The sequence below is a fragment of the Cinclus cinclus genome, chromosome 3, assembly GCF_963662255.1.
Source record: "Cinclus cinclus chromosome 3, bCinCin1.1, whole genome shotgun sequence".
Classification (NCBI taxonomy): domain Eukaryota; kingdom Metazoa; phylum Chordata; class Aves; order Passeriformes; family Cinclidae; genus Cinclus; species Cinclus cinclus.
Genome location: NC_085048.1, coordinates 26244773 through 26260919, shown reverse-complemented (window position 1 = coordinate 26260919; position 16147 = coordinate 26244773). Strand labels below are relative to the sequence as shown.

General features: G+C 34.7%; 1 protein-coding gene across 1 annotated transcript in view; it reads left to right on the top strand.

Annotated features, from left to right (window-relative positions):
- The window catches only part of EYS (eyes shut homolog), a 706383-nt gene that overhangs the window by 490793 nt on the left and 199443 nt on the right, over positions 1-16147 (top strand). The window contains exon 35 of the mRNA XM_062489770.1: positions 2709-2821. Within this exon, the coding sequence (XP_062345754.1) occupies positions 2709-2821 (113 nt within the window). The remainder of the gene's footprint in view (positions 1-2708; positions 2822-16147) is intronic.

Sequence of the window (16147 nt, the reverse complement as noted above, 5' to 3'; positions counted from 1 at the left end):
TATCATAAAATCATATTGTATTTGCCCTTTGCATTTATTGATTTATTTGTTCTCTTTTTTTTTTTTGTTCATTTTTACAATCCTGAGAAAGAGGGCCTTTGTTGAAACACATGCATGGTACGACTGAGGTAATCATATGAGGCTCAGGGAGAAAGAAAAGGAACACAGCTTTAACAAGTTGATTTATGTAGCCAATATTAAAACACTGCTCAATTGTTCATTTTTGGGGGAGCGATGTTACAGGTCCCATGTAGTTTCCAGCTCAGAATCCTGTAGCTGTTTCTGTCAGTGTTCATAATAAATTTATAACAGGTCCTGCATCTTATTAATTTGAAAATTATTTTATTTACTATTTTTCAAAAGCAGGGAGAAAAAATGACAAGCATCTCTTATAAATATTAAAATGTGAAGCTTAGTAGGGCAAGAAATCTTCAAAGATTATCTGGTATATGTTATTATAATGATGGCAGCAAAAGCAGACTGCTGAGTATATGTCCACCTTGGCATTCCATCATACTTATTTCCATGCCAGAGTGGAAGGCAAAGGAGGAAGACAGAGTGTTCTATTTTCTGTAATCCATATGAATTACCTCTGCCAGCCCTTGTGGTATATCAAATAGCTTTTTTTTTTTTCTTAATGTATAAAGTTAACTTGGAGGAGAGTGTTCATGTCCAGTTCTTGAATGAGGTTTTGGGGTTTTTTTTAAGCTCCAGCATGTTTCATTGTAATCCTCTGTACTTGTTCCACAGAGAAACCATCCTCTCTTTGCCACACTTGACCTTTGTTGACTTTAAATGCCACCATAGAGATATTTACATAACTTTCTACATTGTTGCAGTTCAGTAATGTAGCTCTTTTAAAGCCTTAACTTCCTGCAAGCCTTTGCTGCTAAGGAAATAAACAATAAACTGTTGGTGAACTGTTTGAGCCCTCCCATGGGTTGAAAGGCCAGTGCATTCTGTTTATAGTGTATGCCATGGCATGCTGTGTGTTATGTTCCAGAGTGGTTGAGCAGTGCAGAGAAAAACAATTCTCCTTGATTCAAGCATATTGTACTTGTGCAGCCTATCTGTCTGCTGGGAGGGAGACAGCTCTTCTTCCCCTTTAATATGATTGATTTTTAACCCCATTTACCCTTGTACTATCCACAACACACTGGCAGAGTACCACATCTTAATTTTGAGTTGTATGAAAAGCAAACCCCTTACCTTGCTTTCATTTTCACACTGATTTATGTCATTTCATGTCCTTTTGATTCTGTATTTTGACAAACTGAAAACTGTTTATTCATCTGCACACTGCTCTGTTTTGTTTCTTATTGACAATGAGTTTTCCTGACTGAAGATTCCTGGTCTGTACAGTTACTCTTTTCACAAACTCTCATATATATACCATCACCCTTCCATACCTTATAATTTTACATATTGTGACACTTTTTCACACTGTGAAATCCTGCTCTTGGGATTTTGGTTTTGCTCTCCTGAGTAGTGCAGAAAACAGTGAGCCACTTAAATACATTGTAGACCACAGACCCTAATACAGATTTGCAGAAAGAATTTCTAGGGACTATCCATATTGAGAAACCTCAACATTAAGACACAATTTTTCTGCTTCTGTTTTAACCACTTTTCTAATTTATTGAAGGCCTTCCTTGTCCCAGGGGGACTGAGTTAATTTAGAATCTTTTAACAGAGAAACTTGCTAAAATGCTTTGGAAATCAAAGGCTATGTGCTAAGGCATCCTTTCTCACATAGTCAGTGTTCCTCCTGCAAGTTACAATTTCCCTTTCAGAAACCCTCTCAACATTGCATTCATTTACATATATGTTAATTCTGTTCTTCAGTGTAATTCATAATTACTGTCTTGAATTGGGACTTACTGATCTGTAGTTTGAGGTGTGTCCTTTCATTCCCTACTCTTGTCCCCATTTTCAAAATCATACAAAGCAAAAACCCAAGCCCCCCTTCCCTCCCCCAAAAAATCCATGTCTACTATTCCCATGGTTTGGATGCCATTTTAAGTGATGACCACAGTAATTTCCCATAAGAATCCCAAGCAAACACTGTTTGATCTTTCTCATTTTTTGTCACTGTTGGATTTAAAACAAACAAACAAACAAACAAACAAATATTTTCTAGTAGTTAATCAATTTGAGACAGATCTCTTATGCACCCCTACTAAAAAGGGGTTCCGTCATGGGAACCTCCCAGAAATACTCTTCATTAAATTTGGATTTGGTGAGTCATTTGCATTTCCTCCTAGAGCCTTGTCTCTTTGAACATTCCCTTTATACTTAGCTGGTTTATTAGCCCTAAAGCCTTTCTGGCAGGCTTAATGTTCCTGTTGGGCTTTAAAAAGCATTTAAGGCTTTCCATTAGGCTTTGTTCCTCAAGACATTTTTATTTTTCTTCCTGCAACTATCTAAACCTGACTTCATTTTTAAAAATGGGTCCTTTGCAGTGCATACCAACTTAGTGTTCTCTTTCAGTGTCCCTGCAGTGATTCCCATTTTTAGTAGGTCCTTAGGCATCTTTGAAATGGGATTAATGGTACTAGAAACCTTTTAAACAGGAAAGTAGTAAACTTACAAATTTCAAATCTTCCCTGTTTACCATTCCCCATGACCTGTATTCCTCCGTAGAAAAATAAATACCTTGATCACAATGACAACAAGCAAAATAATTGTGTGTGTTTTTTCCTTTGTAGATTTCTGGACCTGTCTACAATTTCACTGGTTGCATAAAAGTCGTAGAAATCAATAATGCCAGACCTTTCAGCTTCTCTAACGCTGTGGGAAGAAGTAATGTTGACAACTGCAGGTAAACTGCCCTCTATGCCTTTCCAAATCATAAGAAATTGTTTGTGTTGAGTTTGCTTTCTTCCTTACACAGGGTGACCATTTTAAATAATTTCAACAATGGTTACAGAAAAAGGAAAAACAAACAAAAACAAACAAACAGAACCAACAACAACAACAACAACAAAACCTAATCTTGCCTTCTTTTATGCTTTCAAAGCATTTTCTTTATGGAGGATTTTATTCTTTGCAGAGTTGTTCAATTAAGCTTGACAGCTTATTTAGAGTGAGTTGTCACAACCTGAATGTTGAAACAGTGTACTAAGAAAGATGATCTGCAGGAAAATACGGGATTGCAAAGTGAGGAGATGTGCTGGTTGTGTTTTACTCATGACTTTTGGATTGCCATTAATCTTGTTACAAATATGGATGACTTGGTGCCACATTTACTCTACAAGGAATCGTGAAAAATGCTGGAAAGTATTGTTTCTGAATACATTTAAAAACCCCAATTGATTTCAGTTTTGCATGTTCACATTGCTGTTGGTCATGCATTGATTGAAATAAAAGACCATACAGGGACAGTGGTGTACATTAGGATTCTATTCTGGAATATGATAGGTTTGAACCGGGAAAAGTGGAAAGCAAAGGAAAACAGAGGTGAATTTTATTTATAGATAATGAAATCTTTCAGAACAGAATATCTTTTCAATCATAGGATGTACATGTCCTAGATTCCTGGAGGACATTATATATGGATTTTTACATATAAATTTTTTTCCCTAAAATTTAAAGAATAGGTCAATTAGTGTTCACATGCTTGCTTAAACACTATCCTCCAGAGCTGGTGGTAACCCTCTAGATCATTAACTAGAGAGCTGTGAGATCTGAACTCTACGCTCACCTCCACCACTAACTCCTTAATGAACACACATCTCACTCAAAGTCACAAAAAGAGTGTAAACCCACTGTCTAATGAACTACCTGCTCCAAGTCCCAGGCATCTAAGCTTTTGCCAGTGAAACTTACTCTGAACACAAAATTCAACTTATCCCTGCACAGACCTGCCACCATTTTTATTTAGAACAGCAGCTCAGTGTCATCTCCTTGTCCAAACTTGATGCAGAAATAAATCTTTACACCCTTCAAGTTCCCCAAAGCATTTTGTTTTCAATATGTTTTCCAAGTACATTTAACAAATGGTTGTGATTCTAAATCCTGCACAAAAAGAAAACTCTGGCCTCTGTTGTGATAAACCCCAAATAGGAAAGAAGTGATGTTTCCTCTCATCTTTCTGCACAGAGTTTCATCAGAAATTTTCCTGGTCAGAATTATGGTGTCCTTCAAAATGAGGGCATGTAGTCTTGTCTGTGAAATTATATCTCTGTGCAAAACAGAAATTCATAAGGTTGAAAGCAAGTGAAGAAGCTACTTCATGTCTTTCATTCAGGTATTAACTTTCAACAATCATGGTGAGGAAAAAATCATAAACCATCTCTACTGTCTCCACTGGCTACTAGATTAGGAAATTTTTCTCCATTTTGGATTCTCATTAGAGCTTTGATGTCCTAAATCATAGGCAAGAGGTAGTTCTGTTTATTAAACTACTAAGTAAAAACAGTATAATTTAAAAATCAGGACTGTTACTGTATTTTCTACTTTCTTTCATTCTCCTTAATAATACTTTCAGTGATACAAGTGCTTACATCTTTGAGCTTTTTGACACAATTCTTTTTCACAGTTTTTCCTATTAAACACTTTATATAACCATTCCATTAAGTATCAATAACCTTCAACAAGCAAAACAAAGCAATGAGAACAGCTTTTTCCAGTCTGTGTATATAACATAGAGAGGGATATAGACCTGAAAGAGGTGGCTTGTAAAACGAAAAAAAAAAAGCTTTATTCCTTTTAATTTTTTATTAGTATAGAATACTGTGTTATCTGTTATATTATAATCTATAGAACTATCTGCCAAGATTCATTGAATCTTGTATTGATTCTGATACTCCCCCTCATAGTTAATTAGCATACAAATATGGTATAATACAGACATTAGATGTTCCTTTATTTGAATCAGAACTCAGTGACTACAGTCTAGGACTGTTTCTTGCAAATACTTATTGTGCATATATTCCTGATTAGGTGAGTAAAATGACATGACTCTTTGTATAGATAAACAGTGGATATAATCTTGTACATAAAAGGGTTTTGGAAGAGTATGGGCCTTCTCAATCCTCTATGCTAAGCAACATGTTCCTTTTACCTCCCTGCTTCTTAAGAATGCTGCAGATGAGCCTAACAGTGTCCAGCCCCATGTAGTCCACATAGAGTAGCACCATCCTGGTCCAAATCACAGTTATGCCTGTCTGGGAAAAAGTGAATTTCAACAATTGTTGTACTTGGTTGAAATTCAGATTAATTTCAACAGATAATTTAAATTATTCTGAATTTCCCTTGGTGGGGAGGGAAGTCAATAGAAATGGACTGCTTGGAAGCCTGGCAAGACATTCTTCTTACTCTTTCCTGCCCTGTGACACACGAATTTCATTGCTATTCACACCTTACAGCTAACATCATTGTTTGCTTTTCACTTCAGGTATAACCCACATTCATCTTGACATCATCAGTCCTTAAATATAGTCTGCTTCCCTAAAAGCACCTACGAAGCTCAGCTGTCATTCCCCTTTTGCAAGACAGGCTTCTGGGAAAGATGGATTTGTTTTGAGGGGGAAGGAGAAAGTGATTGAAGAAAGTTGTTTAAATAGGGCTATAATGGATTATATACTTTGCAAATACAAGTAGCAAGTGACTACTAGAATGCATGGTGTCATTTGTATTTTATTTTCAGAATTTGTATGGCTCCATAGATTCAGTATTGCTACAATTGGAGCTGCCTAATAGCAGCAGAGAAATCTACAGTATGGCAAACAAAGCAGTCCAGCTTCTTCTGCAAGAACATCCCTGTATTTGTCACTCAGTGGCACTGTTTCTGTTCTTACTGTGGTAGTTTTACTTTAATTGACCTTGTAGTTATCATCACCTATTCATAGACTTGTAATCTTTTTAAATGTCCTGCTTTTACATATTTAGCATACTCTAGTGGCATTCCATTACCCTGCTGGGTGTTGTCCTTCTTGGTGCCCCAGATGCATGGGTTACTTCATTACTGTGGACATGCTGACACTTCTTAAAATGCATGGGTTTGTGAGTAAATTTTAAGTTTATGATTTTTCATGGGGTTGAAATTTACTCAAAGTGTTCTGCCGTCATTCTAACTGAATCTATTTGTATTTTAAAACACCAAAAGAATGATCTAATATGTGCCAGGAATATAGAGAACTTTCAAAAACATATTTTAGAGATAGTTCATTAACCTTTTCAAAACTACTGAAATCACTACATCAGGACAAGACAGTACCTTTTGTAGGATATTATATACTGCCTGTTCCTCAGGCAGTAATGTAAATCTCAGAGATTTACATTACTGTTTAAAAAATATTGACAATTAAGAAATGTGAAAAATTGCACCATAATATTAGTTCCCTTGGCATGCATATCTGACTATCTACTGTCTAAAAGGCTAAATATATTATGGCAAGAATTATGGCTATTTGTTGCTTTAAAATTCATATATTTTAATGCAAATACCATACATCACAAGTGAGAGAGAATTATTTTGACTTGGTAGAACTAAATTAGAGATGAGGGCAACATGGAAATTGCTTTTCAAGTCATTTTGGAAGCAGGTGTTAAATTCTGCTTAAATTCAAGAAGGTGATAGGTACAGGCAGCACCAGGCAATTGGATATGATCAAAGGCCAAAAACTTGCAATAATACTTATTATTCTGAAAAATGCAAGATTTCTATGCATGCTCAGAAGCACTGAGGTTTCAGACATGAGGCTTTAACTCAGTTAATCTGGCCCAGATCCTTCTGCTATTCACATGCCTCACAGTTTAAGCATGGAGCTCACAGGTAAATTATTACATGATACCACAAGGACAGAGAGTGGGTAGGAGGGATGTACTGCACTGTGGGCTCCTCAGAACTTCCTGACAGTAAATGTAACCAAGGTGAAACAGGAAATGGCAGAATAATGGTATGGGCAGGAGGATTTTGGCTCTCTGAGAGCAGACTGGCAACCATAAAGTACTCTGAGCTATGCAGCTTTGACTTTCAAGAGAGGTTGTAATGGAATCATATCAATTAGAAAAGGTAATCCTCCAATAGGTATTTTTCTAGAATTATGCTAGTCTATATAGTTATGTAAAACTTATCAAAGTTTATGTTATGGTTCTTTTTATACTTGTCTCAGAGTTATGAATATATAGGTAATTTTGAAAGAGATTATATAACGATCAATAGTAGTAGTAGAAGGACAATTGAAATTGACAGATCTCTGATAACATTTTTTAAGAAATGAAATTTCTTTTTTTTTTACTTCTTCTGAAGGAAGATACTTGTGATGTGTTAGTGCAATATAAAGCTTCTTCAAGTGTTTCAGAAAATGTTGCTGGAATAGATTTGCAGGATAGATAACTATCACCTCCAGATAGAGTTCAGATGACAGATATAAATGAAGCTTTCAGTTCCAGTATTAAAAGCTGGTGTTTACTGCAGTTCGTTTCTGTTTTAGTGTCTGGGAGCTATGCCTGCTATATATTGCTGTAAGACTTTACTGCAAGAGTTTACTGCAAGAGTTTACTGCATGTACTAAATTTAAAGGTTCCAAACACACACAGAGAGAAAATTACATATACATATACATATACATATACATATACATATACATATACATATACATATACATATACATATACATGTACATGTACATGTACATATATATATAGACATACATATACATATATATATATTTATACACACCTGTACCTATTCAAGCCCTGTTTTTTCATTAAAAAAAAATCCCTATATATGTAACAGAAAAATAATGTTTTCCTAAGAGACATCTTGCTGATGCATGTACAACAACAACAACAACAACATGTACAACAATTAATGGGATTCTCAGAGAAGAGCTAATAAGCTAAGTACTTCATTACTGCCCATTGGACAGAGCTGTGGTAGGATTTTTAAAATATTTTGCTTTCTTATTAATTTATCCTATATGTGTTTCCAGGCTGAACCTGAGCTTTATTTCGGCAAAAACTCTGATTGCTGCTTGCATTTTGGAAAGAGGCTCTTGAAAGTGCATTACCCAAGTTCCATTCCATCAAGAGGACTGATGGGCTTCCTAATATATGGAAGTTTTCTCCAGAGCTTTAAATACACTTTGGAGAGCCCTACATGTTTTCAGTAAGCCCTCAGTTCCACTTTCTTCTCACTCATGCACTCATGCACTTTCCAACAAGCTCCAAATCCCCCTCCTCATGTGTGAAATATTCCCTTTTAGATTCTGTAGATTTCTGTGTTATTTTTACAAAAATCTCCACAGACAACAACACCTTTATGAAGTCAGTCTCCTGTGCAATTTCTCCACATTTTTTCCACTGTGGAATTTCCTGTTTTTCAGTATATTACAAAACATTACAACTCAGGGCATCTGACACCGGGCATCTGAAGGTGTTTGACTTCTGTCTTTGGAATGAACTGCATGCTTTAAAAAGGGGAAATTTCATCTGCTGGGAGTTATTTTTCAGTCAGTTGTGAAAGTCTTACTGTTACCTTTCTACTTTCCATGGAAAGTGTTTATGCTGGTGCATGCTGTATGTTGGCATCCTAAGAGTCCATAAAAAACTCAGGTCTGCTTGAAGAGTTTATTCATATGAATCCACCTGAACTGAAAAATTTAAAGTCAATCAAGCATACAAGCTGGCTCAAAATCAAAGGAGAGATTGCAGAGTTTCAAGCTTCAGCTCTTCTCTCCACTTACATCTTAGTTTATTAATAAATTCAAGATCCTATAAAAACCATTGGGTTTTTCTTATATGTGAGAGACTAGCAGTTAAATTCTTACAACCCAACATCTCAATTCTTACATTACCTGCATTTGCATTTTCTCCTTAAAAGTTCGAAGTTATGTGCTTAATTATGAAACACCAAAAAAAAGGACAATAAAGAATATGCAGTGCTCATCAACATTACAGAAGAAAATTATTAAATGAGTAATACTGACTTAGTTTTATTTATTCAGTAGATTTTATGAGTTTTCTCTGGTTAATATGGAGATTGACCTAAATGTTTCTGAAATACAGAACTAAAGATAATGCTTCAAAAATATAATGCCTTTGTATTCACCACATACATGATACTTAATATTATGTTGATAACATTTCTGTACAATTCTAACACAGAGAGTGATAACAGGAATTTATTCTTCTTTATGCATTTATTTTGTTACTTTTTCCTTCTCTTATATATTGCTTTTGCTGGCTGATAACTTTTCTGTGTGTTTGCCTCTTACTCCTTTTCCAGAGCCTGGGTTGCTTTCATATGCTTTCATCCCTTTGCTTGATTTGCCCTTCTAAATTTCCCTCATCTTTTTTATTTGTTTGCAATATTTTCTTTTCCTTTGTGAGTTTTGCCATGCTGTACAATTTTCCCTTTCTGCTATGTGTGTACATGAATTCTATTCTTCTGTTACCTTTTCTTCCTCTTCTGGCATTCCTGTTCGGAGAATGACTTTTCAGTGAGAGATTTCAGTGTTAAAAAGAAATAGAAATTAAAAAAAAAAGAAAGAAGTGACAGATGTAATCTTTCCTACCACTATAAATCCACAAAAACACTTTAAAATATTATACAAGTCCTTTATCTCAATCTTTTGAAGCATTCTGTGAAAATTGTTTCTGATGGACATTAGATAAATCCATGTGTCAAATATATGCAGGTGAGATAATATGTGTTTGTAAAGACTACATTTCTCTGCTGGTTTCTGGAAAAGATTGTCTCTCATCACCACACCACAAAACTATTCTTAATCTTCTTTAGGAAAACTCTTTTTTTCTAGATTGATAATAGTACTTGGTGATGTTTATCTTGACCTTAATTATCCCTCTGTAACTTTAGGCATATGCATTTTACCAAGAGAAAATTGTTCCTTAATTCTGTCAACAGAATTCAGTGGCAATTACTGTCCATTAGTGCGTGTTTGTAATGAGCAATTATAATGAGATTGTGATTCCTGCTGAAATTGCCAGGTACTTGCATGGAAACTAAGACAAATAATAAAGGATACCATGCATTTTTTTCCTTTCACTTTTATCAAGGAGGCATTTGCAAGTATATATGTCCATGTATGCATACAATGCCTGAGACAGTTTGTTAGTCAAAATAAATAATATCTCAGTTAAATATTTTGAAAAACACTCTGACACAGCTGTAAAAAAATGAAATATTTTTGTGAATAAGACTCAGGGTTTTTTTTTTCTTTTTTAAGGAAATTGTCTTTCTACTACTGCTCATATGTACTTCATTATTTTATAAGGTATTTTAAGGTATTGATCTAATTTATTTTAAAAAAGGCTCCACGGATGGAGTGCTTTTGCACTCCCGTCACTCCTTTGGATCTATTTCTGTTCATTTATGTAATATTTAATGACTCCAGTTACTGGTTCTTACTCTAGACTACTAAGTTTACTAATGGAATTTATAAAGCTTCTTTCACCTCAGATGCTAAATATTGCATATAAACTGGTCCCTTCATGTGTCACAGAATCACAGGATGGGTGAGGCTGGGAGGGACCACAGTGGATCACTTTTAGCAGAACACTCATAGTATAGAACCAAATTTGTTCACAGTACTGCATCCAGCTCTGGGGTGCCCAACAGAAGAACTACATGGATGCATTTGAACAAATCCAGGGTAGGCCACTAAGTTGATCAGAGGACTGGAGCACTTCTCCTATGTGGAGAGAGTTGGGACCATTCTGCCTGGAGAAGGGAGGGCTCTGGGAAGACCTTATTGGACCCTCCAGTGCCTGATGGGTTCTTCCAAGAAGGCTGGGGAATGCCATTCTTATTAGGGCATGTAGTGATAAGGATTGGCTTTAAATTGAAGATTTAGATTAGGTGTTAGGAAAAAATTATTTTCTGTGATGGTGGTGAGGCACTATAACAGGTTGCCCAGAGAAGCTGTGGATGCCCCATCTCTGGAATTTTCAAGGCCAGGTTTAATCAGACTTTGTGCTTCCTGGTCTAGTGGGACGGCCTGGCCAATGACAGTGGAGAGTTGGAAATAATTGATCTTTAAGATCCCTATTGACACAAATCCTTCTATGACTCAGATCCTAACTACTTTAGGAAGGAAAAATATATGTTAAAGAGTTGTGTTGCAGCAAGAGTCTCTGTCTGCTATGGCCTCTTTACACTAAGTGGTAGATTCAAAGCCCCACAAACTGTGCTTGGTGTATAAAGTTGCTGTATCCGTCCATAGCACATTCACAAACCATGGAAGTGAGAGGTTGCCTGTCAGATGTCTGTTCACTAGCTCACCACAAGGTCTTAGGTAGGGGGTAAGGAAGTCAAGGATGTGACAGAGCTCTGTGGACCTGCATGGGGAAATCCTGGGAGGCATTACAGTCCAAAGGACAGCTCAGTGAATCCTCCATACTTGGAGCTTCCTCACTGTCAGGACTGATCAGAATTAGAAGGCTACTGAGATAGTTTAAAAACCTTATGGCAATCTTTCAGCCTTTCTTACCTGTGGATTATGTGGTTATTTTATGGTTGGAGAGGCATAGGATTTCAGCTGTATATTTTCAGCTGCAGTAAAGGAGAATGTTTTACATCAAGGGTCGTAGTTTCAGAAACATTACAAGTTGCCACAACATTTGGGTTGTTCTAGGTTGTCAACAGTGTTCCTTTCTTTTTGCCAAATTGCTGTGAATATCTATACTTTCCTGAAAATTCTGTCATGCAAAAAGTACTGTGGTTGAAAGCACAAGAAAATATATTTTAAAGGCTTATGATCTTTAAATATATTTTATCTATTTTTTTCATTAATTAATGTAACATTTTTCATTTTAGATTTCAGCACAGCTTCCCCCAAAAACAAAATTATATTATTAATGTGAAAACAGAAGGTCTTTCCAAGAATTAAAACAAAAAGGTTGACAACATACCAACTTTCCTGCAAAACTCGCAGATTCACACAATAGAAGCTAAATTTAAAACCATTTATCAAAGTTCTTAAAATTTTACTACATATATTTTTCACAGTATTAATAATATCAAGCATCATAGCCATTGAAATAATATTTGAAAACTTTAGTTTAATTCTTAAGAAAAGTTATCTTAGTGACACAAGACATCAAGTGATAGGGTTCAGTTGCTTCCTGAAGTAATTGCTTTGGATTCTAGCCAGACAGATATGTGAATAATAAAATAACTTTCTTCTACTATTTAAAATAGCAAGAATAATCTCAGTTTTGTTCTGTCCACCTAAAACTTGGTTGTAAAGCTGGGTGCATATATGGTTTGACAAAATTTTGCTTTTAGAATATTTTCCTATAGATCTAGTCTTACATCTATTATGAGCAATGGTTGATAAAAGCTAAGTATTTAAGATTATGAATTGTCTAAAAACATTCAAACGGAGAAGAAATTATCTTGCATGCTTTCTCTATTGAACTACAGCCACACTTAACTTTAGTGCTACAATTTGCTGTCATTCCAATTACAGAAACATGGAAATGGAGAGGTGTTTTTGTTATATGCTCAGAAATAATTAAACTTTGGAGCAGGTTTCCATGACTTCCAAGTTATGTGCAGAAAGTGCCTCATAATGGAGCTGTAGTTGCTCCTGGTATCATACCAGACTGCATTGTGAAGAGAGGCATATTAGAGAGAATCAGAGAGAATGAAAGACACACTGAAAGAAATAATTTGCCTACTGCAAACTTGAATTGGTATAATACTTTCTCTTTGACTTTCAAATTTTATACAGAAGTAATAAGAAATCTTCAGAGTTGCCTTCAGCTGCTCACAGCTAAAATGACAAGAGAAAAGTTTGGAAGTTCAGTTTTATTCCGTCTGGCAGGATTCTGCTGGTATCCATTCTATATCCTTCACTGTATTGGTGAATAGGCCATGGACTTTGTGACTCATAAAGTACTTGTGGGTTTGTAAAAATCACATTTAACAAAACTAAAAGTGAAAAAATTATCATGGTAAAACCTTGTGTGATTTTATAGAAAATAAAATCCATCACAAATAATCCACTGTTTTGTATATTTTCCATAATTAAAAAGACTGTTTGAATTTCTCTTTGGCAGAGCACTTTTTATAGCAATGGTTTGTTTCAAATCTAAAAATTATCAGGAATCAAAATTTAAAAAAACAGGGTTTTTTTTAAAAGATGTCCCTTATAATCTTGAAATTAAAAATATATTCTTTACAATGTTATGTATTGTGAACCTGTAAATCAAAATTTGATATATTAACATGCATTTAACTTAATAAAAAGTAATTAAATTAAAATAAAGCTCATCTAAAATTGTTAAAACTTTGCAGATTTACTTGAAAATCCTGGGAAAAAAGGCAAATTAGTAACTTTTTTGAAATAAATTTTGTACAAATCTTCATATCTGAATTACTTTAAACAGGAAAAACCACGAAGGGAGAGCGATGTCCTGAAGAGTTACTTTTAGTTAATTAGAAAAGCAACTCAATGTAAGCTTCTGGAGAAAAATGATAAATGTTATTTCTGTGTGTGTGAGCAAGAAAGGAGGAAGACAATTTCCTTTCTGTGTATGCTATTGATTGTGATATTGGTTGTACTGTATTTCATTGTTTCCTGATGTGCAATGTAGCAGAACCCAGAAACCATAAAAGATGAAAGATATAATTCAATAACCCTCAAAGAAAATGGCAGTATTTTTTATAAAGAGGGCTGCAGAAAGATACTTTAGTAATTCAATGTCTCAGGTTTTTTTGTTGAAGTATGGCTGTGGGGATTATGGTGTATACAAAGGTAACACACTTGTTTAATGAAGAGAAGCACAGGATGTAGTTTTTTTTTAGCTCAGCAGAGACAGACCAGCATGTTAGAAGCAATGGCTGAAAGCTGTAACTAAAGGTCTGAATTGGTAAAAACCCCCAGAATAGCTGTAGTATAAATGATGATAATCAGTACAAACTACCAGTTGAAATGGTGGCTTCTTCCTGTGTTGCTTTGTTAAGATTATACTTCATGTCTTTCTAGAAAGGGTTCTCTAGGCAGCCATAGCTTAGTACAGCTGTAAATGCAGAAAGTGCTAAGACCTGAGATGAACAGAGGAGATTGAATTCTAATGCAATCTGTGTTTAAAAGAATAAAAAAAAGTGATTATGTACAGAAAGGAATTGAAAAATAAATCAGCAATAAAAAATATATGCAAGAAAACATGGTGAGACATGGCTGCATATCTGATGTGTGTTACTGAGTCATAAATTTTCTTACATTCTTATTATCAAGAAATCTCTGCATCTTAGATATCCTAACTCCTAGGTCCTGTAATATAAAATATTAAATAAACTGAAGTAATATGTAATTATTTCTTTAAAAAATATAATTAGCTCTTATTCTAATAAATTCTTACTTAAATGACTTGGTAAATCTGGTAGTATATATATTGGCTGATTAATATATGAGGAAGTTATTATCTATGGTGAATCAATGGGCTTCTCTGGAGAGCTGCTAAGCAAAATTTTATTTTCTGTGCAGGAAAGGGATTGTTTGTTTAAGGTTGTAATATTAAGTAATGCAGGACTAGAAAGATATATCATCCTTCAAAAGACCTTGGTTGTAAAGTTAAGAAAACAACCTTATCTCCACAACCCCTGGACTGCAGCAGAAAAACAAATATATTAACCAGTAAAAGAAACATTAAATTCCCTCCAAAATTCATATAAATATTTTACAACTACCTAATTTCTCAAGACCTTAATTGATTTTAAATAGTTTATATGTTATTTTCTGAATCTGTAACCTGCAGGACTATTTAATCATATTCTGTCTGACTCTTGCTCTGCGGTACTGTAGATAAACAATGCATCAGTGCCCCCTACAGCCTTAAAACACTAGTATAACAGTTAAAAAAAACCCAACACTATTGATCTTCGTTGAAATAACTGTTCAGAAAAAGAACAGCTTTAAATCCTGTTGTAACCTTTCCTTTTTTCCTCCTTCCTTCTTTGAAAGTAAAATAACAGCTTTTAGGTAAAGAAAAAAATTACTCAGAAATGTAGCCTAAAATTCAAGACAGACCCTGATATATTTGTGAGAATAAAAAAGTCCTTTTTTTAACATTCAAATACACTGGCATATGAAAAGCAAAACCAGAAGCATAAGAAATTCAGAATATATCTACAAAGTTTAAAATGAATAGTTATAAAAAAGAAATTCTTACTCTCAGAAGACCAATTCTTGTAATGTGTAGAATGCTTGGAGAATAGAGAAATGCTGCTTCATCTGTGCTAAACTGTAGGTATTAGTGCATCTTCATGTATATTTTTTCAACTTTTCTCAAAATTGAATCTATAATATAAAGATAAGTTTGGGATTTGTTTCCTCTCATTCAGCTCATACACACATACTTCCAAAACCATTGGCAAATTTCTAGACACGGTATTAGTTATGGGTATAGAGATTTATTTTGTAACTCTGAAGTTTCAGTGAAGCAATGGCTGGCAATAGAAGAAATCTAAGGTAGTTTATCTATGAATGGGGAGAAGGAAGGTTTTCATCTCATAAAACCATGAGCTGTTAAAATTGCCAACAGTGCCAAAAAGAGGACATGAACATAAAATTAATTTTAAGAAACACCTGTCTCTATGCAGTGCATGAATTTGTTTATATGCTCATGACAAGTCTTCTGAAGCCAGATTTCCCCATTTTCCCTCTCTATACCGATGCTAAAATTAAGAGGTAGATAGGACATGATGTTGCTAGAGCCCATACACAGTCCAACTTGACATAAAAAAGTGACTTGGCATTCCTTAACTGCTAAAAAATTCCATATTTAAATAGCAAGATATAATATGAAATTTTTACATCTGTAAGGATGAAGGCTGGAGGCCAAATTACATCAGTCAATTGAAAATGCATTAATTTCTTAGAACTAACTGTCTAACATAGTTCACTGATGTTATACAATTGAGTAAGTATTGTATGGAAATGATGGGAAATTATTAAATCTCTTCTAGGCAGTATAAACACAAGTGTGACATCAGTGGCTGGCTTCCAGCATTTATCAATTATTAAATCCATTTCATAAACCAGAAGATATAAAGTATTCTTGACTGAATTAAAGCATATGAAAGAAATTTGGCAGCATTCAGAACTCTTAAGTGGCGAGATAGTTCTGGTTCTAAACAAGGTTAGTTTTATTTACAATAAATACCTTTTCC